This window comes from Oncorhynchus mykiss, chromosome 3 (genome assembly GCF_057628025.1).
Source record: "Oncorhynchus mykiss isolate SJ-2025 chromosome 3, ASM5762802v1, whole genome shotgun sequence".
NCBI lineage: Eukaryota > Metazoa > Chordata > Actinopteri > Salmoniformes > Salmonidae > Oncorhynchus > Oncorhynchus mykiss.
The window spans coordinates 38,513,380-38,540,865 of record NC_143024.1 but is presented as its reverse complement, the minus strand read 5'-3'; the positions used below and the strand labels follow the sequence as shown (position 1 = coordinate 38,540,865).

General features: G+C 44.2%; 1 protein-coding gene across 2 annotated transcripts; it reads left to right on the top strand.

Moving 5' to 3' along the window:
* The first annotated feature begins 200 nt into the window (after positions 1–200).
* Positions 201–26,662, top strand: phldb3 (pleckstrin homology-like domain, family B, member 3). Of its 2 annotated transcripts, XM_036973700.2 has the most exons (15): positions 201–817; positions 12,224–12,372; positions 12,629–12,739; positions 13,054–13,191; positions 13,780–13,908; positions 14,968–15,150; positions 16,327–16,437; positions 17,910–18,011; positions 18,164–18,251; positions 18,951–19,128; positions 19,466–19,553; positions 21,191–21,337; positions 21,597–21,804; positions 24,933–25,018; positions 25,182–26,662. In XM_036973700.2, exons 2-15 carry the CDS (start codon positions 12,226–12,228, stop codon positions 25,314–25,316), a joined length of 1,851 nt encoding a protein of 616 aa, XP_036829595.2. In that variant the 5' UTR covers positions 201–817; positions 12,224–12,225; the 3' UTR covers positions 25,317–26,662. The 2 variants fall into 2 exon arrangements, with proteins under 2 accessions (XP_036829595.2, XP_090085369.1); XM_090229243.1 differs by lacking the exons at positions 201–817; positions 12,224–12,372; positions 12,629–12,739; ... (2 more) ...; positions 14,968–15,150; positions 16,327–16,437 and adding an exon at positions 16,995–17,171.
* Positions 26,663–27,486: the final 824 nt, after the last annotated feature.

The following is a 27,486-nucleotide window of genomic DNA, read 5'->3' as shown; positions in this document are numbered from 1 at the left end:
TCTGCTCTTGCTTTTACCCCATTCACTCTTTCTTTGCCCACTCACGCACTACTACCCACCCTGACTGCAGGCATTCTCTCTCACCCTGTCCACATGCCCTTGTTTAGGGGAAGACTGAGAGAATAACCTATCAGCTCAGTGAGACAGAACTGTTAGGGGGGCAGGGGCCGATAAAGGCCATTGGATATAGTAAAGAGAGTGGAGAGATTTACGTGGCAGCTATTGACGCTTTCCAATGGCCCTTGGCATTGACAGCGACACAAGACCACCCGCGAGGTGTGTTGGCCGGGTGCCAAGCCAAACTGCTTTTGCGTTAGCCTATAGCGAGCCTATAACGAGGGCATTACAAAGTCATGTCGTCGCGGGAAATCCCAGAATAGAGTTCTCATTTCGGTGCGGAGCCCCCTCACAAATAGACCACAGAAACTGTATAGTCAGTTAGTGACGCGCTCAGTCGCGTTTTCACACTAACTTTGTGTTGGTCAGTGTGCCCGCCTCACATGCATTCTATTTTACCTGTTGACGACGACTGCGATCTGTCATTTATCGTGGGATTGATTTGAAATGATTGAATCAAACCAGAGAGAGGAGAACATAGACACCAAAGGTCTTCAGACGTTATATGACAGCAAACAGAAACTCTGAAAGTTCTCTGGATGTAGTGACTGAAAGCGAAAGCGCGCTTCCCGTTTAAACCCATCACTTCGTTATTTAGTCACTCTGTTTTTATGAGCGTCTATTTTATTCAAACTCAAGAACAACAATACACATTCCCCACAACAAGAACGCTTTTGAATAGAAAGCGGCGTATTCTCAGGTAAGGCATGAGTTCTTTGTTTCTGTTCTGGGTCACTGTAGTTTGATACATTGTAACTGGTGAATGATCGCGATTTGATAACACTATGATTCTTATTATTTCCACAGTAGCTACCCACAGTGTTACTTATCTACTGAAAGTGGTCGTTTGTTTATAAATTGACATCATCCCATCTCATGACACTAATGAAGTCAATTTGAACTTGACATAGCATGTAAATAAATGGAACACATAATCGCTTATGTTTACAGAAAGCCGGTAGGCTACTGTAGCCTACTTTCTAAACTATTTATATAAATAAAATATAGGTCTATGCCATTTATATAAATGGACTATATTAAATAATACAGCTATCATTAGTCTATTAGTTCACACTAAGCCAAAAAGCCTACTTTTTTAAAAAAAACTATTTTTGCAAATTGTGTACATACCATAACTTAAATAAAAACTTTTTGGGCGGTTTATTCGTTTTTAAAATGTCAGAATGCATGGTTGTATGATGATCAACATCCAGATACTCAAGATTCTATGACACCATTGTATTTGATTACCCAATATTTGGGACTTTTGTGCTTGAGCATAAGTAGTTAGATGGGCTAAAAAATGTCCTCAGGCCTATAGCTTTTCAATGTGTCATTTTCATTCTGAAACGATGAGAGGACCATATCTGGTTCTAATTCAAACATGTTTTTCTTAATGTCCCAAACCACCTTTCCCAGGGCATTGTTTTCCTCAGTTTATGTAAACTCACATTTGTTTACCAGACTCTTCTGATATCTGTTGTTTATCATTGTTTATCATTTCCATTGGCTCATAGTGTAAACAAAGGGGGGGGGGGGGGGGGGGGGGGGGGGGGAGTATAGGATGAAGCTGAAATAGGTGGAGAGAAAATATTGCCTGGGAGGGTTGCCTTCAGGGGAGTCCAGAGCACATATCTATCTTCTGTCTTCAATCTCTCCTTGTTTATTTTTCTCCCACGCCCTCTTTTTGGCTGCACTTGTACGGACAGCTCTATAGCTGGGACCTAGCCTGTCATTAATGGGTCGTTATTTCGCTGACCTCAGAACGGAGAGATTTGCTCAGCCCACTGGAATCTCTGCTAATGTTGTTGAACTAGCATATATTCAAAGTCTGTGTAATTAGTGGTGTCTTCAAGCCATTCCAGTCAGTTTTGCAGTGTTGAAATGTGCACAAGTAACATTTGCATGAATTATTCTATTCATGCAGTGGTATCATAGTGTGATAATCTACTTTATTGGAGAAATAATTAGGCCTATAGGGTAACTTACTTGCTAATTAACTTACAGGAAATAAAATGAATCATCTTCCCTAACAATCAATGATCCTAGCTTGTATTTTAATCTTCAACCCTTTGGTCCCCTATAAACAAAAAAACAATTTCTTCCCCAACAGAAGCCAGTTGGTCCAGCTACAGTATCATTCTAGGAGTCTAACAATAGGCCTATCTGGCCTCACACCTAGATGACAGTTAGTCATGATATCTCACCTCTCATCTGACAGACATACGCCACACAGAGCTGTCCAGCCTTGGTTGTATTCATTAGGTACCAAACGGAAAAAAAAACAGACTGAAATGGGGAGGGACCTCCTGGACTTATCCAATAAGAAACGCTCATGTTTAAAACGTGTTTGGGTGCCCTAATGAATATGACCCTCTCACCTGCTTTTCCTGCTCAGGCCCCTTTGTGATAATGACAGTTTCCTCTCTCAGCCCATAGCCCTCCATAGGCTTTGGTGGTATACAGGGGGACTATCTCAGTGGGCTCTGTCATACAGCTCAGACTGGTCACCAGGTATTCCTGGGAACCTGATGTGTCAAGACACAGTGGGGTGATGACAGTTTCCTGATAGCCCTCCATAGACTAACGAAGCATTGCTAAGTGGGCTCTGAGGTCAAACAGACTTGTATGGTCACTTCCTACTGGGCATACACTGGTTAAATCAACGTTGTTTCCACATAATTTCAATGAATTTACATTGATCCAACATGGAATAGATGTTGAATTGATGTCTGTGCCCAGTAGGTAGGTTCCAAAATGGCACCATATCCCCTATACTTTTGACCAGGGAATAGGGTGTCATTTCTGATATACACAAATGTATCATGGCGCCGGAGAGGATGGCTGCCATTTTATTGGCTCTTAACTAACCGTGCTATTTTATTTTTTTCCGCATTGTTTATAAATTATTTTGTACATAATGTTGCTGCTACTGTCTCTTATGACTGAAAATAGCTTATGGACATCAGAACAGAGATTACTCACCTTGAATTGGACTAATCCTTTTTCTTTAATGAGTCTGACGAGAGTGATTTACTCCAGACACCCAAACAGACCCTCATCCCCGTCATTCGCAGGAGAAAAAGAGAGAGATCTTGCAGAAGGAGATCAGGGTGCCTTGTGAGGATCAGGCGACGAGTGGCTAATCTGCCTTTGCCATCCGTACTATTAGCCAACGCACAATCGCTGGGAAGTAATGGGACAAACTAAAAGCACGTATATCCTACCAACGGGACATTAAAAACGGTAATCTCTTGTGTTTCACAGAGTCGTGGCTGAACGACGACATGAATAACATACAGCTGGCAGGTTATACACCCTATCGGCAGGATAGAACAGCAGCCTCTGGTAAGACAAGGGGTGGTGGTCTATGTATATTTGTAAACAACAGCTGGTGCACGATATCTAAGGAAGTCTTGAGGTTTTACTCGCCTGAGGTAGAGTATCTCATGATAAACTAGACCACACTATCTACCTAGAGAGCTTTCATCTGTACTTTTCGTAGCTGTCTACATAGTTGAAGTCGGAAGTTTACATACACTTAAGTTGGAGTCATTAAAACTCGTTTTTCAACCACTCCACAAATGTCTTGTTAACTAACTATAGTTTTGGCAAGTTGGTTAGGACATCTACTTTGTTAATGACACAAGTCATTTTTCCAACAATTGTTTACAGACAGATTATTTCACTTATAATTCACTGTATCACAATTATAGTGGGTCAGAAGTTAAAAATACACTAACATGACAGTGCCTTTTTAAACAGCTTGGATAATTCCAGAAAATTATGTCAAATGTCATCATTTGAGTCAATTGGAGGATGTGAAATGATGTCACATTTCATCATTTGAGACAATTGGAGGTGTACCTGTGGCTGTATTTCAAGGCCTACCTTCAAACTCAGTGCCTCTTTGCTTGACATCATGGGAAAATCAAATCAGCCAAGACCGCCGAAAAGATATTGTAGACCTCAAGTTTGGTTCATCCTTGGGAGCAATTTCCAAATGCCTGAAGGTACCATGTTCATCTGTTCAAATAATAGTACGCAAGTATAAACACCATGGGACCACACAGCTGTCATACCGCTCCTAGAGATTAACGTACTTTGTTGTGAAAAGTGCAAATCAATCCCAGAACAACAGCAAAGGACCTTGTGAAGATGCTGGAGGAAACAGGTACAAAAGTATCTATATCCACAGTAAAACGAGTCCTATATCGACATAACCTGAAAGGCCGCTCAGCAAGGAAGAAGCCACTGCTCCAAAACCGCCATAAAAAAGCCAGACTACGGTTTGCAACTACACATGGGGACAAAGATCGTACTTTGTCCTCTGGTCTGATGAAACAAAAATATAACTGTTTGGCCATAATTATTGTTATGTTAGGAGGAAAAGGGGGGAGGCTTGCAAGCCGAAGAACACCATCCCAATCGTGAAGCACTGGGGGTGGCAGCATCATGTTGTGGGGGTGCTTTGCTGCAGGAGGGACTGGTGCACTTCACAAAATAGATGGCATCATGAGGAAAGAAAATTATGTGGATATATTGAAGCAACATCTCAAGACATCAGTTAAATCTTGGTCGCAAATGGGTCTTCCAAATGGACAATGACCCCAAGCATACTTCCAAAGTTGTGGCAAAATGGCTTAAGGACAACAAAGTCAAGGTATTGGAGTGGCCATCCCAATGCCCTAACTTCAATCCCATAAAATGTGACCCAAGTTAAACAATTTAAAGGCAATGCTACCAAATACTAATTGAGTGTATGTAAACTTCTGACCCACTGGGAATGTGATGAAAGAAATAAAACGTGAAATTAATCATTTTGAACGCATCCTATTCCAGGGCACCTGATCTGTCAGATGTCACAATGTGCTCATGGCTAACAGGTCAGGTCAGCGTTGGATAGTTCAGCTGTAATCCTCTGGAGAGTACTAGAGACCTGAGCAGTACAGTACCTGTATTCTATGGAAATGCCCTTTATTGTTACTGATGAAAATGTCTTTCATTGTTACAGTTGACCGCTATTGATATTGTGTGCTAGCCCATAGTGAGGCTGGCAGACTAGACTCTAGACAGACTAGTGGGTTTGAATGGAGCACAAACTTGTATGTGTATGTATGTTGATTACATACTTCTCCCTCAATATGCAGAATGGCATACACTGATAACAGTAAGTTTCCTTTTTTAAGTCTTCTGGACTCAACGAAGAGAGACACTTTAGCTACTTGAACTGCTAGTGGGTTATGTATGTGACATTGTAACACCTGATGCCTTTCTTGAGGATAGGGCAGCAAAGTGCTCACCAAAGCAGAAAATACAGGTGTTTTTATGTTTCTCAGGTGAGAGCAGCTCTTGCTCAATATCAGCCAGACAAATGTTAAAGGCACAGTCCATACATTTGATTTTCACCCTGAAATGCTCTGGAGGACTAAGGGGTTGGACGTGCTTGCTAGTGTACCCTTCTTTAAAAAAAACAAAGAATAAGACATATGACCAAACATGTACAAAGAATATACTTATACTTATTGGTGTAAATATTTTTGTTTGTTTGTGTTTATACTTGGTCTGGCCACCAGGGACAGAGAGAGTGTGGACTGTCCCTTGAATTGAATGGCAGCCCCAGGTCAACCCCAAGCAGGGCAGTTGTTCTAGTGTTGTGTGTATAGCATGTTTCCCTGGTGCCCTTGCATTGAGCCCATAGTGAAAACAAACCCTCTGCATTCAGGCTCCCCACAGTTTTTGTCATTGTTGTTCTGAATCCACTGCCTGCAAGTCGTTGTTCAATTTGTGAATATGTGTCATTAAATTACCCGTTAAGATGTTGCCGTCTGTTGCTTTAATGTAACTAAATAATCAGTAATTTTTATTCTAATTTCATTTTAATTTAATTTATTTATAATCAAAGTCATAATTGCTCAGTGAGTCAGTGGTTGTGGTAAAAAAATAATTGGGCGGTCCCCTTTTTTAGTTCCCCCCCCCCCCCAAAAAAGTTATGTGCACGGCCCGGTTGCGAGATATTATTGTAGCAGTACTGCTGTACTTTGTTGTCGCTGAGTTTGTCAAATGATTCTCCATGTTCACACAAAACGTTCCATGAACATTCCAACCCAAGACAATTGTCTTGGATCTTATGGTACCAAAATGGCCGCCATCAAATGATCAAACAGAGTTTGTTGAACTGTATATCTATGACTGTGGCTGCAGCCTGTCCTCTTCGGATAGACAAGGCTGATAGGCCGACACATGAGCGTTGTCACCCAGTAAGGGGGTTGATGATGATTCCGTCAGCTGAAGTTTAACTGGATCCAAACCTGACCTCAAGTGGTCAAATGAGATAGAGGACACACACACACACACACATACATACACATACATACATACATACATACATACACACACACACACACACACACACACACACACACACACACACACCAATCAATCAGTATCCTATGGCTGCTGGCAGTAATTGCCCCTCAGCGATGAATAAGGTTGATTGAATTAAATCCCAGTCCTGTAATCCTGTCAACACAGGTGGGTCAAGAGTGAACAGACTTCCACTTCTTAAGATATGGATGCAGATTACTACCTGCAGTGAGAGGGAGAAGGGACAGGTGTGAATGAACTCTGATTGTGTACTCTTTATCTCTTTCTCTAGTTCTGTGTGATTGGTAGTAAAGATTGTGGAATCCTTGCTTCTGTTTGTGTATGATCGATCACTGTTGAGAGAGCGTGTATGTTCTCGGGTGTGTAATGTGTGTGTACTAGTTGTATGACGCTTCAACTGTTGCTGGTTATTGCTGAGTCGAGGGGAAAGATTAGCACTGCAGTGTGAGAGATTGAGTCCTCTGACCTCGGACTTGAGGGTAATGCATTGTGTCACCTCCGGATAGGACAGTAGTTGTATAACACACACTAGAGCTGGGGCCATAAACTGAAAATGATCCACACGACCGTACCGACCATGCTGATATTGTTCATTACGATAAGTAGCCTATACTAGAGAAATGTGAAGTTTGAAATGAAATACGTTTTGTTAGTTTGGGTGATTGTTAATGGGACACGTGATGCTACAACCATCAAACTAGTAGTAGTAGTAGTTTAAAGAGTAATACAAAAACAACTGGTGCACATTCATGTTATAAACGTATCAATCTATTTACTGGTATCGCATCAATTCAGGAAATTTAGAGCAACTGGATCGCCCAGCTTTAATACTCACTCACTCACTCACTCACTCACTCACTCACTCACTCACTCACTCACTCACTCACTCACTCACTCACTCACTCACTCACTCACTCACTCACTCACTCACTCACTCACTCACTCACTTCTTGGGACCGCCTCTGATTCTTCCACTCTCTTATCGCTCCTGCCACTCCTCTGCAATCAAGACCTATTTTCAGCTCATTAACACACATGTTCAGCTTCCTCTTCCTCTCTATCATACCTTTCCCCTTAATTATGTCCCTTTCCACTCACTTTCTTTTCCATCCTTTTAAATTAGTCTCTTTGTGTTCCCTCCCTCCCTCCCTCCCTCCCTCCCTCCCTCCCTCCCTCCCTCCCTCCCTCCCAATCTTTTCTCTGTATTGTTGTCCATGGGCCCTGGTCAAAAGTAGGCAATATGGTGCCATTACAGCCTCAACCCTGGTGTGTTTGTTTAGCCTTTGTTTGTTGCTTTTGAATAACATCTGTGTTGACATGAAATAATGGACTTTACTCCTGCGTGACTCTCTCTCCAACACTACAGTCTCTCTTACTGTTGATAGTGTATCTCAACCGGATAATGCAAACGTACGTTTGGGTCATATGGATGTGAGTCAGTCTTGGTTTAAACAAAGATTTCTCCTCACCAGCATTCACTCTAATTTTGCCCTCTTCCCAAAGCACGACCTCCATGTGGTGTCCATTACATGTCATATCTGGAATGGAAGTAATAATAACTTCACCATATGGAATTTGGCATACGGTATTACTTTGTCAAAAATGTATGTGTAATTATGGGTATTGATGAATGGTAGCCATCCTCTTCAACATGCGTACATCCACACACGCACACACACATACACAATTAAAAACACAGTATATACATCATTCCTGCATGCAACCATGCACTATTCTTCTATAAACAACATAGTATTGTGTGTCCTGTGTACAGCTCTGTGAAGTTATATACCACACAGTCGGACTGTTTCCCATCTCCTCACTGGAAATATGACACTGGCCTCTGACATTTTAGAACCGACTTCCCCCCCCTCTCTCCCCCCACTCGTCTCCTCTCTTCCTCCACTCTCTGTCCCTCTCTCGCTCCCTCCTCTGTCTGTCTCTGTGTCAGTGTGCCAGTCTGTGTTTGGAAGCCCTCACTCATATCAGAGTTGTATATTTATCTCCATGCCTCCACTTCTCCAGGCCCCATCGCCTAATAAGGCCTGTACAGGGAGAGAGAGAGAGAGAGAGAGAGAGAGAGAGCAGGAGGAGAGGAGCGAGAAAGGGAGAGAGAAAAGAGGAGTTCAGGGAGATGGAGTAGAGAGGGAAAAAGGATAGGGTGGGAAAGGTCTGGACAATGGGAATCCAGATTTTCCCACGTGTGTGTGTGTGTGCATGCATGTGATTGTGTATGTGTGTACTCGGTTGCTGCCTGTGAGTGTGTGCACTCGGTTTGCTCGGTCGTTACTTCATATTTGCTGCTATTTTACTACTGCTTACACTCGTATGAGCAAGTGACATATAGACATTAAATAACCTAGTTATTGCTGAGAATTCCCCATCCAAGACCTCAGCAGTGATGCATATCGTTCATAATGTGGCTTTGTGTTGTGTGGGAGCAGTGTATAGTACTATGTACAGTGTATAGTACCTCAAAGGTGAATCCCCTTGTTTCTATGTACAGTGGGGCAAAAAAGTATTTAGTCAGCCACCAATTGTGCAAGTTCCCCCACTTAAAAAGACGAGAGGCCTGTAATTTTCATCATAGGTACACTTCAACCATGACAAAATTGTAGACCTGCACCAGGCTGGGAAGACTGAATCTGCAATAGGTAAGCAGCTTGGTTTGAAAAAAATTAACTGAAGGAGCAATTATTAGGAAATGGAAGACATACAAGACCACTGATAATCTCCTTCGATCTGGGGCTCCACGCAAGATCTCACCCCGTGGGGTCAAAATGATCACAAGAACGGTGAGCAAAAATCCCAGAACCACATGGGGAGACCTAGTGAATGACCTGCAGAGAGCTGGGACCAAAGTAACAAAGCCTACCATCAGTAACACACTACGCCGCCAGGGACTCAAATCCTGCAGTGCCAGACGTGTCCCCCTGCTTAAGCCAGTACATGTCCAGGCCCGTCTGAAGTTTGCTAGAGAGCATTTGGATGATCCAGAAGAAGATTGGGAGAATATCATATGGTCAGATGAAACCAAAATATAACTTTTTGGTAAAAACTCAACTCGTGTTTGGGGGACAAAGAATGATGAGTTGCATCCAAAGAACACCATACTTACTGTGAAGCATGGGGGTGGAAACATCATGCTTTGGGGCTGCTAGTTGAGAACAAGTTCTCATTTGCAACTGCGACCTGGCCAAGATAAAGCATAGCAGTGTGAACAGACAACACAGAGTTACACATGGAGTAAACAATTAACAAGTCAATAACACAGTAGAAAAAAAGAGAGTCTATATACATTGTGTGCAAAGCGCATGAGGAGGTAGGCGAATAATTAAAATTTTGCAGATTAACACTGGAGTGATAAATGATCAGATGGTCATGTACAGGTAGAGATATTGGTGTGCAAAAGAGCAGAAAAGTAAATAAATATTAACAGTATGGTGATGAGGTAGGCAAAATTGGGTGGGCTATTTACCGATAGACTATGTACAACTGCAGCAATCGGTTAGCTGCTCAGATAGCAGATGTTTGAAGTTGGAGATAAAAGTCTCCAACTTCAGCGATTTTTGCAATTCGTTCCAGTCACAGGCAGCAGAGAACTGGAACGAAAGGCGGCCAAATGAGGTGTTGGCTTTAGGGATGATCAGTGAGATACACCTGCTGGAGCGCGTGCTACGGGTGGGTGTTGCCATCGTGACCAGTGAACTGAGATAAGGCGGAGCTTTACCTAGCATGGACTTGTAGATGACCTGGAGCCAGTGGGTCTGGCGACAAATATGTAGCGAGGGCCAGCCGACTAGAGCATACAGGTCGCAGTGGTGGGTGGTATAAGGTGCTTTAGTAACAAAACGGACGGCACTGTGATAAACTGCACCCAGTTTGCTGAGTAGAGTATTGGAAGCTATTTTGTAGATGACATCGCCAAAGTCGAGGATCGGTAGGATAGTCAGTTTTACTAGGGTAAGTTTGGCGGCGTGAGTGAAGGAGGCTTTGTTGCGGAATAGAAAGCCGATTCTAGATTTGATTTTAGATTGGAGATGTTTGATATGAGTCTGGAAGGAGAGTTTACAGTCTAACCAGACACCTAGGTACTTATAGATGTCCACATATTCTAGGTCGGAACCATCCAGGGTGCAGTTGGAGGCCACGGAAGGAGTGTTGTGTTGTATGGCATTGAAGCTCGTTTGGAGGTTAGATAGCACAGTGTCCAAGGACGGGCCGGAAGTATACATAGTGGTGTCTGCGTAGAGGTGGATCAGGGAATCGCACGCAGCAAGAGCAACATCATTGATATATACAGAGAAAAGAGTCGGCCCGAGAATTGAACCCTGTGGCACCCCCATAGAGACTGCCAGAGGACCGGACAGCATGCCCTCCGATTTGACACACTGAACTCTGTCTGCAAAGTAGTTGGTGAACCAGGCAAGGCAGTCATCAGAAAACCGAGGCTACTGAGTCTGCCGATAAGAATATGGTGATTGACAGAGTCGAACGCCTTGGCAAGGTCGATGAAGACGGCTGCACAGTACTGTCTTTTATCGATGGCGGTTATGATATCGTTTAGTACCTTGAGCGTGGCTGAGGTGCACCCGTGACCGGCTTGGAAACCAAGCACTTGGAATGGGTCCATGTATCGTGAGATTTTGAGTGAAAACCTCCTTCCATCAGCAAGGGCATTAAAGATGAAACGTGGCTGGGTCTTTCAACATGACAATGATCCCAAACACACCGCCCGGGCAACGAAGGAGTGGCTTTGTAAGAAGCATTTCAAGGTCCTGGAGTGGCCTAGCCAGTCTATAGATCTCAACCCCATAGAAAATCTTTGGAGGGAGTTGAAAGTCTGTGTTGCCCAGCAACAGCCCCAAAACATCACTGCTCTAGAGGAGATCTGCATGGAGGAATGGGCCAAAATACCAGCAACAGTGTGTGAAAACCTTAAGAAGACTTACAGAAAACTTTTGACCTCTGTCATTGCCAACAAAGGGTATATAACAAAGTATTGAGATAAACTTTTGTTATTGACCAAATACTTATTTTCCACCATAATTTGCAAATAAATTCATAAAGAATCCTACAATGTGATTTTCTTTTTTTGAAGTGTACCTATGATGAAAATTACAGGCCTCTCTCATCTTTTTAAGTGGGAGAACTTGCACAATTGGTGGCTGACTAAATACTTTTTTGCCCCACTGTATATCTGTGTATGGTTATTGTAAGACCACATCATTGCACTGACTCAAATTTGTGTGCCATGCTTCTCCACAATGCACTTCCAAAGCTGGGAGGTGAATCGCCATTGTTTACTGTTTACTGTACAGTACCCTCTGTCCATACAGCAAAAGCCAGTCCTTGTCCTGAAATACAATGCCAAACCACCTTCTCACATCCTGCGTTCTCTCCTCTCTTTCACTATCGCTTCTTCCAGGGTGTTTTCTCCAGTAACAACTTTTCTGGAAGTACTTTAAAGTGCTTAGTGCTGCTGACACACTGGTGTACTGCTCATAGTGTAGTATCACCTGGTTAATTTAGCTCTTAACAATGCAGTGTATTGAATTGCCACTACATTCAGGGTCCTTGGGACGTTCCAACTCTGACGATACCCCATTGAAGTTCACATTTAAAATTGGCAAGGTAAGGGTGCTGTTCAAGGTTAAGGATCCCGGATCCTATACGGTACCACTCATCATCCCACCTTCCATCTCTTTCTATCCTACAGAAATGCCCCTCCACAATATGGACACCCCGAGGAGCCGATGGGAGCAGGGCTTGCGGCCGCCGTGGGTCGCACGATTGTCTGGAGGGCAAAGCCCCGCCTCTTCAGGGGTGGAGTCAGACACAGAGAGCAGCAGCACAGAGAGCGAGAGGGTAAGGAGGAGTGGGTCTCACGTTAACTAGCATCAGGCGGTTGGTTGTTTACACTGGTAATGTGGTCAGAGTCAGACGCTGCTAGCCAAAGCGACTCGACGTACACATCAGTGTATGTGTCCAACGCTGGAATTGAACCAGTAACTTTGGTGCCACAGTCATCGCACTCTAACCAACTGAGCCATCGGAATGACTTTTTGATCCAGGTTGAATAGTCTCTTTTCAATCGTCTGTGTGTCTCTTCTCTACCTCTCAGTCTCCAGCCAAACGTTTAGAGGCGCGGTCACCGAGGATACTACCGTTGCCCTCCATGCTGCAACAGCGAATCACAGAGATTGACCAACAGAGGGAGGAGCTAAAGATAGAGGTGAGACACTGATGGATTAATGAATGAACAAGTTAAACCCTCAAGGGCCTGATTGTGTCTCATATCAAACCATTTCTATGGAGAGTGGTGGGTGTTCAGTAAATGTATCTGATGAAGTCTGATTCTGGAACTGTTCACAACAAACCAACTCCTTTTTTGTAATGTCTCCTTCAAAGGCACATTCTACATTCTTCATTGTGGGACTAAACATCTCTCTCTCTCTCTCTCTCTCTCTCTCTCTCTCTCTCTCTCTCTCTCTCTCTCTCTCTCTGTCTCTGTCTCTGTCTCTCTCTCTTTCCTGTCTGCCACTCCAGCTGCAGCTGGAGATAGCCCTGTTGGAGGGTGAGCTGCAGGAGGAGAGGAACGAGCTGCGCAGACACACTCTGTATCTACAGACACTGCAGGAGGAAGGCGGGCAGGAGGAGACACACAGACAGACGGACAGACAGAAGGTCAGTAGTGCTGTACACACAAGGAGAAAGACAGACAGACGCAGACAGACTGACGGATGGACGGTTAGCGGTACACAGACAGAGCTCCATTCAATACCATCCAAAGCATCCTGTCTTCAGGCGGTATGTTTGAATCTCATGGTTTGGGACCGGAGAGTTATATGGCCTGTACATGAGTAGCTATAGCAGAGAGGTAGACACTGAATCACTTCATGTGACACTATAGGCCTAAGCTATGTGATAGTGGAATGAGCTGACAAACAGATGGAACTTTATATAAAGGGATGACTGTTCCCTCTCTCATCCCTCATATTCTTTCTTTCTTTCTTTCTTTCTTTCTTTCTTTCTTTCTTTCTTTCTTTCTTTCTCTTTCTCTTTCTCTTTCTCTTTCTCTTTCTCTCTCTCTCTCTCTCTCTCTCTCTCTCTCTCTCTCTCTCTCTCTCTCTCTCTCTCTCTCTCTCTCTCTCTCTCTCTCTCTCTCTCTCTCTCTCTCTCTCTCTCTCTCTCTCTCTCTCTCTCTCTGTGTCTCTGTCTCTGTCTCTCTCTCTCTCTCTCTCTGTGTCTCTGTCTCTGTCTCTGTCTCTGTAGGAGCGAGCCAGTCTGGAGGTGGAGAGGGCCCGGGTTGAGGAGCTGAGGAGTAGGTTGGAGGAGAAGGAGACATTGCTCCCCAGTCAGCCAGAGGACCAGAGAGAGCAGCTACTGATCCAACTACAACAGGTGATTTACTGATCCAGGAACAGTCCAATGACTGGGGTAGTATTCATTAAGACACGCAATGTTTTAAAACGTTTTGCAAAACAAAAACAAAAAGAGCTTCTTTAAGTCCAGGTTGTCCCTACCTGTTTCAGGTCGTTTTCTTCCGTTCGGTACCTTATCAATAGTACCCAGCTAACTGATTTCATGCCTTGCCACTAGACCGCGTGTAAAAGAGAATGCACTGCGTCTTCTACCTGTTTGTCTGTCTAGATGTAGTTAGGGTAGTTCACAGGTAGCCTAGCAGAGTGACACCCGCCCTGAAACTTGAAGTGAAGTCAACTTTGTGCAGTGGAGAGATAGCTTTTGGTCTAGCCTCATATACAGTTGAATTCAGGTGCTAGTGACGGCATGGTTTCACACTGCCTCTGGTTGGAACCCATTTAACATCATGTGTTCTAATTCTAGCCTCTCTGGTCATGGTTATAAAGGATTGCATGTTCTTTCTTGTCGGCGGTACTAGTTATCTTTGTAGTACCTCTTCTACCTGATAGGTCAAAGTGTCATCGAGGTATCTGAGACAGACATGCAGGCAGGCAGACAAAGGGTTCGTTGTGCGTTTTGGCAGTGACACTGACATGGCGTGTCATTCTGATGACAGTGGATGTGTCCCACATGGCACCCTATTCCCTATATAGTGCACTACTTTTAACAAGAGCCCAATGGGGCCTGGTCAAAAGTAGTGTACTATATATAGAATAGGACGACCTTTGGGACACAAGCTTGAGAGCTACGACTTGGTTTAATGGTCTTGAATGGAGTGGTCCGACCAGTTGTTTTTTGGTTTAGTGTTCTAAGCCGCAGGCTCTTTCTGTACTCTTTCAGCTATCTTCCATTTTCTGTCTGTTCCTCTCCTTCTGCATCTTTCTTTCATCACTTTCTCTGCATCCCTCCATCACACTCTCTTTTTCCCTCCATCTCTCTCTCTCCCTCCATCCCGCTCTCTCCCTCCATCCCGCTCTCTCCCTCCATCCCGCTCTCTTTCTCTCTTCCCCTCTGTCCCTCTCTCTCTCTCTCTTCCAGGAGAAAGAGACGGTGGATGCAGCCGGCCGGGTGTTCGAGGACTGGGAATTCCGTGTCCTGGAGAGCGAGGCCGGAATAGAGGAGGAGGAGAGTGAAGGAAAGATGGAAGGGAAGGAGAGAGGGAACGAGGAAGATAAAGAGAAGGAGATCTCATGCCAAAAGAATGCTGTCAACTCAGCGCAGGTAAGCCAGGGTCGACAAATAAGAAGACGACAACATTTCAGAGAATCTCACAGCTCCAAGCTGGTTCTACTAGTTTGGTTAGAAGCTTATCCCCCACCACAGACTCTCTCTAAATGCCCCCGTCCTCTCCCCCCAACGGTAGTCACTCTCTGTTTGGAAACTGCTCCTCACAAGTAACCCCCCGCCCCCCATCCTCCTCTTCTTAAACTGAGACATGAGCGTGAACTCTCCCTTCTCCTCACACTCTACGGTATCACCCTCCACTGTCACATGACTGCACAAACAAGTTAGGCAATTGCATCAGAGGCCACTTTGGGAGGGAGGGAGGGAGGGAAAGTGGAGAAAGATGTATAGATGAAGGGAGAGCTCGTCAATTGAGGAAATGTATGAGGAAAGGAGAGGGACTGAAAGTAGAGAATGGAGAGAGATGGTAAAAGGGGTATGGTGAGAGCGGTGGGGAGGGGTTGAAGGATAAAAGGAAGGATTGTATCGTGAGGGAGCGAGAAGAAAGAGGATAAACTTAGGATATCATGTGATGAGAGAGAGAGAGAGAGAGAGAGAGAGAGAGAGAGAGAGAGAGAGAGAGAGAGAGAGAGAGAGAGAGAGAGAGAGAGAGAGAGAGAGAGAGAGAGAGAGAGAGAGAGAGAGAGAGAGAGAGAGAGAGAGAGAGAGAGAGAGAGAGAGAGAGAGAGAGAGAGAGAGAGAGAGAGAGAGAGAGAGAGAGAGAGAGAGTTGATTCAGCTGCACTGTGGCCTTGCTTGGGTTGACAGCTCATCTCTATAACCCTCTCTCTGTCTCTCTCTTTATCTCCTCCTCTCTGACATATTAACTGTGCTGAGCTGACATCACTGATTCCCTATTCCCTGTCATCTCCCACTCCTCTCCTCTGTCAATCGTCCCTCATCTCCTCTCATAACTCCAGTGGATGTTGGAAGGTGTGCGATTGAACACCCCTAGAGTAACTGACTATTGACATAAGTCGTGAGACATAACAGATAAGATGCTGTGCACATTTAACACAACAACTCTATAATGCTAACAACAACACCGTCTGGCTAACATGCCACTGGACGTACAGAACATGAATGACAGGAGACAGAATGGCGCGGTGTTTAATGTTAAGTGTCTGGCGTTTCATTGGTCGATTTCTTTTCTTTATTCATTATCTTTCTTCAGGACCGAGTCCAGCAGCTTGAGAAGCAGTTGAAGGAGATGGAGCGAGAGAAGGACAGAGAGATGAATGCCTTCAAGAAGGAGAGGAGAGAATTGCTCCACACCACTCAAAGGGTAATGAAGGGAACAGGGACTGATGATCAGCAAATGTCAGAACTTTAACTTAATTTATTGATTATTTGTCAGGGAAATTAGGATGATGTCGTATATTCCCGGTGGTTCAAGTATGATAAATATGATACATTCAATGATTGTCCCTGCTTGTGCCATCAAACCCCTGCAACTTATCCAGAACACTGCAGCCCGCCTAGTTTTCAACCTTCCCAAGCTCTCTCATGTCACCCTACTGGTCTACTGATAGCTACTTTATTGAGGAAAACATTTACTTTCTATGCCTGTGATATGTGGTTGTACCACCTAGCTATCTTAAGATGAATGCACAAACTGCGTATGCTAAATGACTACAATGTAAAATGTAAATGAAGTGCTTGGAAGCTAGATAAGAATGTCTGTTGTTGCCAGTGTTTTTATTCAATATTCATAATGGTTGTCTGAAGTGCCAAAGCGTGTGATTTGTCAACTCCCTGCTTGGACAGTGATATGGTTTGTTGTTGAACCAATGGCATGCCTTTGATTAGAATTATGACAGGGGGAGTTGAAAAGGGGGAGGAGACTAGTTAGAGACAGGGAAAGAGCACAACTGAGCTTAGAGAGAGAGAGAGGCATGACTGAAGAAAGGGAGGGAAGGAAGAAACAGGGAAGAGAAAAGCAGAACAGGGGAGGGTGACTGTGAGGGAGAGAGAGAGGGAATAAGCTGAGAGAACTTAAAAAGCGTCGCTGCAACACCGGTAAGTGGAGAGACACCACAAATCAAATATGCACGCTTCAAGTGTCTGTAGATTGGGTTAATCAGAAATGGGATTTAATACAGGCTAAGTGTGTCAGTTAATAGTAGGACGTGGGAGGGAGGGAGTGGCAGATAGGGGGAGAAAGGAGGGACAGACAATGTGTTTCTGTACAACTGTTTCTGAATACAATAAGACTTTGTATGACATGCTAGGGTAGTCATATGGGTGGGAGTCACTAATGAGAAGACATATGGAACTGTTTTTGGCAGAGAGAAATTGATTTCATTGCTCATCCAGACACGAGAGAGAGAGAGAGAGACTGAGACGGGTTAACAGAGAATGCATACCGCTTCCGAATTGCTTATGTGTCTGTGAGTCAGGGAGAAGGGGTGGGAGGGCAACCGAGATATAGTGAGAGGGAGATCATTTTTTAACTCATTAGAGTGGTGCCTGAGAGCTGGCATGCGTTTTCCATTCTCAGTGAGTTGCAGAATGTCTTTTACTACCTGTTACACTCCTACTATGTCATTTCATGATGTGTCATGGCTAAATGTTGACACAACCATCTTAGTGTGTCGTGTGGTCATCCAGGTCTTATGACTGACGGCCTATCCTACCTAACTGACATGTCTAGGTTATAACAACAACATTCACTTGTCTATTTTTTCACTCTCCTCTTCACGGCTGAGTTTATGCCATAACCGGTTATATAACGGTCATACTCCCATCTCTTATCAGGTCTTGAAAGAGAAGAAGCCACTCGCTGATTGGTCCAACATCCCAAGCTCGGTCCCTTGCATGATGTCACTCTCGCCGCTGACCATTCACAAATCACCTCAGGTATTGTTGCCGGGCCGTTACCACTGACACGGATCATGTTTTCCAGTTGTATGTGACACATACTGTACATAAACACTGATTTGATTCACTTGTTGTTTTACTCCCAGTAATGTACTGAAACACAAACTCACAGTGTTATTCCCTAACTTCAGGAACAAGCCAAAGAATCCGTCAGTTTACCCCGGAGACGGAGCTCGCACCGCAACAATAAGCTCGCCGATAGACCGGTCTCGGCGCAAGGTGAGCTATGATGGGTGTTTAATTATGAATTCCTTTGTCTTTTTTATTTGCTTTACCTCAGAGCATTTTTACATATTTGCTTTCTCTTTCTATTTGATCCTCTGTCTTTGTCTGTCTATTTGTTTGGTTCTACCCCATCTCTCTCTCTCTCTGCTTCTCTCTCTCTCCCTCTCTCCTTCTCTCTCTCTCCCTCTCTCCTTCTCTCGCTCTCTCTCTCTCTCCCCCTCTCTCCTTCTTTCTCTCTCTCTCTCTCTCTCCACCTGTCTCACTCTCTCTCTCTTTCTCTCTCTGCTTCTCTCTCTTTCTCTCACTCTGCCTTTTCAGTCTCTGCTAAGACGTGTCAGTAGCAGATGTAGCTGTGTGTTATTACCATGCCGTGAGCAGGATATAGCTGTATGAACTGGATGAGCCAGTGGGGCTACTAGTCTATGGCTGTTTTTTAGAAATTCTGTTTGTTTGCTCCGCTGCTGCCTATACCCCATTTCCACGATCTCTCTCTAACCCACTGTGTGTGTGTTTGTGTGTGTGCGCTGTCATCCTCTCTCTCCCTCTATTTTCTCTCCTCTGCACTCTCCATTCTCTCCCCTTTTCTCATGCTCTCCTTACCCTGTCTCTTATATAATATAATACGTGCTGTGTACTGTTTTTGTGTCCCTTCCTCTTTCTCTCTCTCTCTCTCTGTCTCCATCTCTTTCACAGGGCTGGTGAGAATGGTACCTGACAGTCCGAGCCCAGAGCGCTTCACTTCCCCTCTCCCCTCCCACCGGCACAGCAACGGGCACAGCAACGGGCACATCAATGGGCACAGACCTGGGCCCAGCAATGGCAGTGATCTCCTCACCCCCTGTAACAGTGCTAGTAGCTCCCGTGCTGCCAGGTCAGTGGAGGGGAAAAAAACGTCTAAAATCACAACGTTTAAAGGAACATGTTAGTGTGATTGTGAATAAGAGGAGGTATCTGATTGGCTGTCAGATGGGAAGAGATGAGTTGTCTGTGGAAGATTGATTGGGTGATTGGGTCAGCGTGGAGATGTAGTTGATGTGAGGTGGAGTGGGATAGACTGGTCAGGTGAGTTTTCTAGGTGTGTGTGAGTGAAATATAAATGCTGCTCTCAGTCTGTGTGTGCATGTGTCTGTATGCTTGTACGTCTGCGTCTCTGACGACAATAATGACAGTAACTCTGCTGACATATGTATTTTTCCTTCTCCCTCCAGCCCAAATCTGGGACTTTTAAACCTGGTGGAGATTGAGAGGAGACTGAGGGAGGCCAAAGCGGAGAGAGAGAGGCTTCTCAAAGAGAGGGTGAGTCACCACCATTAATATCCCTAATCACTTCAGACACAGCTTTAGACGTGCCAGGTCATATTCATTAGGGCATACCATAACACAACGTTTAAAAACAGTTTGTTGGCCTCCCGGGTGGCGCTGTGCCACCAGAGACTCTGGGTTCGAGCCCAGGCTCTGTCGCAGCCGGGTCATGACCGAGAGGTCCATGGGGCGACGCACAATTGGCCTAGCGTCGTCCGGGTTAGGGAGGTTTTGGCCGGTAGGGATGTCCTTGTCTCATCGCACACTAGTGACTCCTGTGGCGGGCCGAGCGCAGTGCACGCTAACCAGGTCGCCAGGTGCACGGTGTTTCCTCCAACGCATTGGTGCGTCTGGCTTCCGGGTTGGATGGGCATTGTGTCTTAAAGCAGTGTGGCTTGGTTGGGTTGTGTTTCGGAGAACGTATGGCTTTCGACCTTCGTCTCTCCCGAGCCGGTACGGGAGTTGTAGCGAAAAGACAAGATAGTAACTACTAACAATTGGATACCACGAAAAGGGGCGTATAAAATAAAACAATTTGTTTATTATTGGACAGTTAATTCAGGTAGTCCCTCCTTGTTTCAGTCAGTTTTCTTCTGTTTGTTGCTTAATAATGAACACAACCCTGTTGTGTGACCACTTACTGATTACCGTACATAATTAACATTACCACCAGAAGAAAAAACACTGTGAAATGGAAGAACACTTCATAGAAAACGAACATACTCTCCTATGTATTTATTAGAAGCTAAAAACTTGTTTTATATGAGGCGTCAGTACAGAATATTTTATTTTAGAGTATTTTCATACATATCTGTTTTACCATTTAGAATTGACTGCACTTTATTTGTCTAGTGTCCCCATTTTTAAGGTGTCATAAGTGTTTTGACAAATTCACTTATGGTGTATTAAATGTAGTCAAAAGTTTAGTATGTGGTCCAATATTCCTAGCACACAATGACTACATCAAGATTGTGACTCTACAAACATGTTGGATGCATTTGCAGTTTCTTTTGGTTACGTTTCAGATTATGTTGTGCTCATTAGAATGGTGTCATTTTGGACTCACTTTTATTGTAAATAAGAATAGAATATGTTTCTGAACACTTCTACATTCATGTGGATGCTACCATGATTACGGATAATCACGAATGAATTGTGAATTAATGATGAATGAGAAAGTTAGGTGCACAAGTATCATGCCCTCAAAACATGCCAACCTTTCAAGGGAATTTGTCCAAATACTTATGACACCTTCAAATGGGGGGACTAGATACATAAAGTGCTTTCATTTCTAAATGGTAAATTGTATGAAAATACCCTCAAATAAAAGGTGACATTCTGTACTGTCGCCTCATATAAAAATATAATCTCAAATCCAAAAATGCTGGAGTATAGAGACAAATGAAGTTTTAGCTTTACTGTCCAAATAAATACGTAGTATGCCTCAGCCTAGATATTGTACTTCATCTTATCCCCCTGTTGTCAATAAAAGTATGCCTCTTTCTAAAAAAGAAAAACTAATTGATGGTCTTTGAAGGGAGTCACCTTCTCCTCCAATATGATTGATAAGGACACGAGGAGATAGGATGCACAGAAATGATCATTGAGATGGAGCCTGTGTGTTGATCCAGGAGGAAAGGAGGCAGGTGGTGGAGGAGAGGAGGCAGAGAGAGCTGGAGGGCCGAGGAGCAGCAGAACCAGTAAAGTCCCAGAGCAGGCTAGTCCCTGACCCAGAGGAGAAGCCCAAAACCACCAGTCCTGTCCCCAGCTCCTCTGAGGTATGTCTGTCTGGCTCTTCTGTCTTTCTGTCTGGCTGTACTGTCTGTCTGTCTGGTTGCTCTGGCTGTCTGTATTGTCTGTCTGTCTGTGTGCTCCATAGCGTTATACATCCTTTCTCCAACCTCTCCTTTTCCCCTGCTTATTGCTCTCAATCTGTCTTTCTTTCTGTCTCCTTCTCACTAACCTTGTGATGTTGACCTGTTTTATTTGACATGTCTATTGTGAAATGATATACATTATACTCATTATTTTTCTCAGCGCTCGCTACCTCTCTTCCTCTCTGCGAACTTTGACCTGCGGGCCCACGTGGAGTCGCTGGGTCACGGGGTGGCGGGGTGCATGGGCCTGCGTATGTCCCCGCGCCGCTGTGCCGGCTTCTTGACCAAGCGTGGCGGGCGGGTCAAGACCTGGAGGAGGAGGTGGTTCCTCTTCGATATGGACCACAGGCGGCTAGCCTACTACACAGGTGAGGGGGCTGAGAGAGAGAGAGAGACTGTGTGTGTGTTGGATGTTGGTGTGTATAAGCCTAAATGCTAGGGCTGTTGCGGTGACCCTATTACCGCCACACCGGCAGTCATGAGTCATGACCGCGGTAAAATTCCACCTGACCGTGGAGTCACCGTAATCTCCTGTTATGCACTCTGGACATGCTTTGGTAGTACCCAACTTGCTAATGACCATCAGGTCTTAACAGCCTGATACTCAGGGCTCTATTGTCCCTCTAACCACTCTGACATCATGGCAAATGCCATCGAAAATCACATCAAACACTTATCATCAAAATGCTCATCATGCTTTTAAAACTAACCTCACTGTGATGATCAATTTGAAGAAGGAAGTTCAACAGCAGTTTGAAACAGTGTAAAACATGATCATTGCAGTTGTTCTTTCAAAACCTAACAAGGAAATGGACAGCTTTCTAAGTTGAGGATTAGTTCAAAACATCCATAGGCATATTATAGTTTATGCATCAATATCAAATCAAACTTTCTTTTTCACATGCGACGAATACAAATTGTGTAGACCTTTCCGTGAAATGCTTACTTACAAGCCCGTAACCAACAGTGCAGTTCAAGAAAGAGTTAAGAAAATATTTACCAAATAAACTAAAGTAAAAAATAATAAAAAGTAACACTATAAAATAACAATAAGGAGGCTATATACAGGGTGTAACGGTACCAAGTCAATGTGCGGGGTTACAGGTTAGTCGAGGTAATTTGTACATGTAGGTAGGGGTGAAGTGACTATGCATAGAGAATAAACAGCGAGTAGCAGCAGTGTAAAAAACAAATGGAGGGGCTGTCAATGTAAATAATCCGGTGGCCATTTGGTTAATTGTTCAGCAGTTTTATGGCTTGGGGGTAGAAGCTGTTAAGGAGCCTTTTGGTCCTAGACTTGGTGCTCCGGTACCGCTTGCTGTGCGGTAGCAGAGAAAACAGTCTATGACTTGATTGACTGGTGTCTTTGAAAAATGTTTGGTCTTTCCTCTGACACCACCTAGTATATAGGTCCTAGATGGCAGGAAGTTTGGCCCCAGTGATGTACTGGGCAGTACGCACTACCCTCTGTAGCGCCTTACGGCCAGATGCCGAGCAGTTAACATACCAGACAGTGATGCAACTGGTCAGGATCCTCTCGATGGTGCAGCTGTAGAACTTTTTGAAGATCTGGGGACCCATGACAATTTTTTTCAGTCTCCTGAGGGGGAAAATATATTGCAGTGCCATCTTCACGACTGTCTTGGCGTGCTTTGACAATGTTAGTGATGTGGACACCAAGGAACTTGAGGCTCTCAACCCACTCCACTACAGCCCCATTGATGAGAATGAGGGTGTGCTCTGTCCTCCTTTTCATGTAGTCCACAATCATCTCCTTTGTCTTGATCACGTTGAGAGAGAGGTTGTTGCCCTTGCACCACACGGCCAGGTCTCTGATCTCCTCCCAATAGGCTGTCTCGTCGTTGTCGGTGATCAGGCCTACCACTGTTGTGTCATCGGCAAACTTAATGATGGTGTTGGAGTCATGCCTGGCCATGCAGTCATGAGTGAACAGGGAGTACAGAAGGGGCTGAGCACGCACCCCTGAGGGGCCCCCATATTGAGGATCAGCGTGGCAGATGTGTTGTTACCTACCCTTACCACCTTAGGGTGGCCCGTCAGGAAGTCCAGGATCCAGTTGCAGAGGGAGGTGTTTAGTCCCAGGGTCCTTAGCTTAGTGATAAGCTTTTAGGGCACTATGGTGATGAAACGCTGCGCTATAGTCAATTAATAGCATTCTCACATAGGTGTTCCTTTTGTCCAGGTTTGAAAGGGCAGTGTGGAGTGCAATAGATATTGCATCATCTGTGGATCTGTTGGGGCGGTATGCAAATTTGGGTGGGTCTAGGGTTTCTGGGATAAGTATGGTGATGTGAGCCATGACCAGCCTTTCAAAGCACTTCATGGCTACAGACATGAGTGTTACGGGTCGGTAGTCATTTAGGCAGGTTACCTTAGTGTTCTTGGGCACAGGCAGTATCGTGATCTGCATGAAAAATGTTGGTGTTACAGATTCAGACAGGGAAAGGTTGAAAATGTCAGTGAAGACACTTGCCAGTTGGCCAGTGCATGCTTAGAGTACACGTCCTGGTAATCCGTCTGGCCCTGCGGCCTTGTGAATATTGACCTGTTTTGTCTTACTCACATCAGATACGTAGAGCGTAATCACACAGTCGTCCGGAACAGCTGATGCTCTCATGCATGATTCAGTGTTACTTGCCTCGAAGCGAGCATAGAAGTTATTTAGCTCGTCTGGTAGGCTTGTGTCATTGGGCAGCCTGTGGCTGTGCTTCGCAACTAAAGTTGCAAAACTCTGAATCTAGCATAATATTGGACCTGTTTCGAAATGATCACTTTTACGCTCAACATAGCCACTTCATATGCCCACTCGCTCGGGAATGGGAAAAATATTCTTTCTATTTTATTCAGATAAGTTCAATTATATTCTTCTTGCTATAAAATCTTATAATATAAAATAATGGCATAAGACTTAGAAGCATATCTTGTCAGCTCAATAAACAAGCCTAAATCCCATGGCCCTCAAACTCAAGTCAGTGCCACTGCATTTTTTCATTGTTCCCCTCTAATTGGGACTGATTTAGACCTGGGACACCAGGTGTGTGCAATTAATTATCAGGTAGAACAGAAAACCAGCAGGCTCCGGACCTCGTAGGATAAGAGTTGAGTATCCCTGGCCTATGACATTGAGCATAGCCAGATGACCTACAGTAGGCCAACTCATATTCTGTTCTTCTGAAATGGATTTATTGTGATGGTGTATATTCAATTGATTTATTATAATCCTTTTTCAATGTAGATGTTGCAAAGGCCTCACATCAGCGGCTTGTATGCGTGGAGGCCTGGAGATGCTAAATGTGTTTATGTTAATTGCCGGTCAATTACTGTGAGACTGGCAGTCTTTTGCGTGACAATAACCACCTGACAAAATGTAATGACCACAGCCCTACTAAATGCCTATGTGATTTGTGTCTGTCTGTCTCTCTCCCTCTCTTTCTTTCTCTCGTTCTCCCTCAAATTGACTATTGTTTACCTTTAGACTGTGATGAGAGGAAGCTGAAGGGGGTGATCTACTTCCAGGCTATAGAGGAAGTCTACTATGATCACCTGCGCACAGCCACTTCAGTGAGTCCTCATATACAGTATTTTGTCCCCATAGAGAGGGAACAATGTGCCCATGATATCACCACAACTGTTAAAGAGATGATCCATTCATGCATTCAATGCTTGAAACCAAATCCCCAAAATTATCGCTCTCCCACCATTCATCTCTCTCTCTCTCTCTCAGTCTCCGCGGCCCAGCCTTACGTTCTGTGTGAAGACGTACGAGCGCCTCTTCTTCCTGGTGGCACCCAGCGCCGAGGCCATGAGGATCTGGATGGACGTCATTGTCACAGCAACAGACGAGCACAGCCGCTACTGACCTTGACTTTACACCTGTCCCCTTTCCTGTGTCTGTCTGACCTCCCCCTTGGACTGAACCTCCATTCACCTGGCTGATCTGGCTAACCTGGCTACAGTTTCAGCAGTTTACATTATGTGGGGAAAACTGCAATCTTCAACCTCCACCCTCCAATGCGTGTAGGACCTAGCAAGACTGCCATTTTGCTGCCTGAACTTTACGTCACATGAGTGGTGGAGGTGAGGAGTGACGAGCAGAACATAACGTTCAGGAAAGCTCTTCCTGAAGGAACTGACATTTGATTCTGGATAGTTTCTTAGGAGCTTTGATGACATGGGACTGAGTGGCAGACTGTTACAGGTTCTGTGTGGAACAAGAGACATTTGGAGGAGGGACAAGGCCATGGGAATATAAAGACGTGGAAGTGCAAGCTGGAGCAACCATTTGACATCTTAGAGTCAGTGCCAACCATGATATACTGACAGACAAACCTGATGTCTTTTTATTAGTCTCAAATCAGGATTTAATGGTTGGTGTCTCTCTAGCCGCTGTGTTTGAGCTCCCTCTTGTGGCCAGATTAAAGTATTGAAGTACTACAGCTTCCATTGAAATATGCAGGTAACTGCCAAAATAATGGAAACACCAGCATAGTGTGTCTTAATAGGTCGTTGTGCCACCACGAGCAAGAACAGCTTTAATGCACCTTGGCATGGATTCTGCAATGGTTTGGAATTCTATTGGGGGGATGCGACACCATTCTTCCATAAGAAATTTGATAATTTTGTGTTTTGTTTGATGGTGGAAAACGCTGTCTCAGGCTCCGCTCCAGAATCTCTCATAAGTGTTCAATTGGCTTGAGATCTGGTAACTGAGTTGAAAATGGCTTTACATCGTATTAATGCTCATCAAATCATTTAGTGACCCCTCGTGCCCTGTGGATGGGGGCATTGTCATCTTATGGTGGCATAGCCATGGGAGAAAAAATAAATAGACAAAATTATGGCCAGCTCAGCATTTTTATACATGACCCTAAGCATGATGGGATATCAATTGTTTCATTAACTCAGGGACCACACCTGTGTGGAAGCACCTGCTTTCAACATACTTTGTATCCTCATTAACTCAAGTGTTTCCATTCTTTTGGCAGTTACCTGTACATGTATGTCTGTATTGAACATTGGTATATTTATCATCTGTCAAAAGGGCTGTTCATAGTCAATCAAAACACTGAACGATCGTTCAGTTCTTAAAATGGATTGTTTTTGTTGTTGTTTTTTTTTACAATATAAACACAGAAATACTATGCTTATAAATATGTATTATTAATATTGTCATTATTATTATGATCATTAAAGGTTTTTCATACACTTTTGGTGAAAACCTTCCCTTACTGATTTGCGTACTTCAATGTCTACTTGAAAACAACTTTTTAATTATGCTTTTTATTTTTATTATTTTAACTTTACTTTCCTGCCAGACAGCTATAGAGCTATACAAACTGGCACCCACAATTGTATATACAGTGGGGCAAAAAAGTATTTAGTCAGCCACCAATTGTGCAAGTTCTCCCACTTAAAAAGATGAGAGAGGCCTGTAATTTTCATCATAGGTACACTTCAACTGTGACAGACAAAATGAAAAAAACAAATCCAGAAAATCACATTGTAGGATTTTAAATGAATGTATTTGCAAATTATGGTGGAAAATAAGTATTTGGTCAATAACAAAAGTTTATCTCAATACTTTGTTATGTACCCTTTATTGAAAATGACAGAGGTCAAACGTTTTCTGTAAGTCTTCACAAGGTTTTCACACACTGTTGCTGGTATTTTGGCCCATTCCTCCATGCAGATCTCCTCTAGAGCAGTGATGTTTTGGGGCTGTTGCTGGACAACACGGACTTTCAACTCCCTCCAAAGATTTTTTATGGGGTTGAGATCTGGAGACTGGCTAGGCCACTCCAGGACCTTGAAATGCTTCTTACGAAGCCACTCCTTCGTTGCCCGGGCGGTGTGTTTCGGATCATTGTCATGCTGAAAGACCCAGCCATGTTTCATCTTCAATGCCCTTGCTGATGGAAGGAGGTTTTCACTCAAAATCTCACGATACATGGCCCCATTAATTCTTTCCTTTACACGGATCAGTCGACCTGGTCCCTTTGCAGAAAAACAGCCCCAGAGCATGATGTTTC

Excerpts from the sequence above, each read along its gene's own strand:
- phldb3 (XM_036973700.2), top strand. The coding sequence starts at position 12,226 with ATGCCCCTCCACAATATGGACACCCCGAGGAGCCGATGGGAGCAGGGC. Across the intron at positions 12,740-13,053 it reads GGGAGGAGCTAAAGATAGAG|CTGCAGCTGGAGATAGCCCT; the intron begins GTGAGACACTGA and ends CTGCCACTCCAG. Across the intron at positions 25,019-25,181 it reads ACCTGCGCACAGCCACTTCA|TCTCCGCGGCCCAGCCTTAC; the intron begins GTGAGTCCTCAT and ends TCTCTCTCTCAG.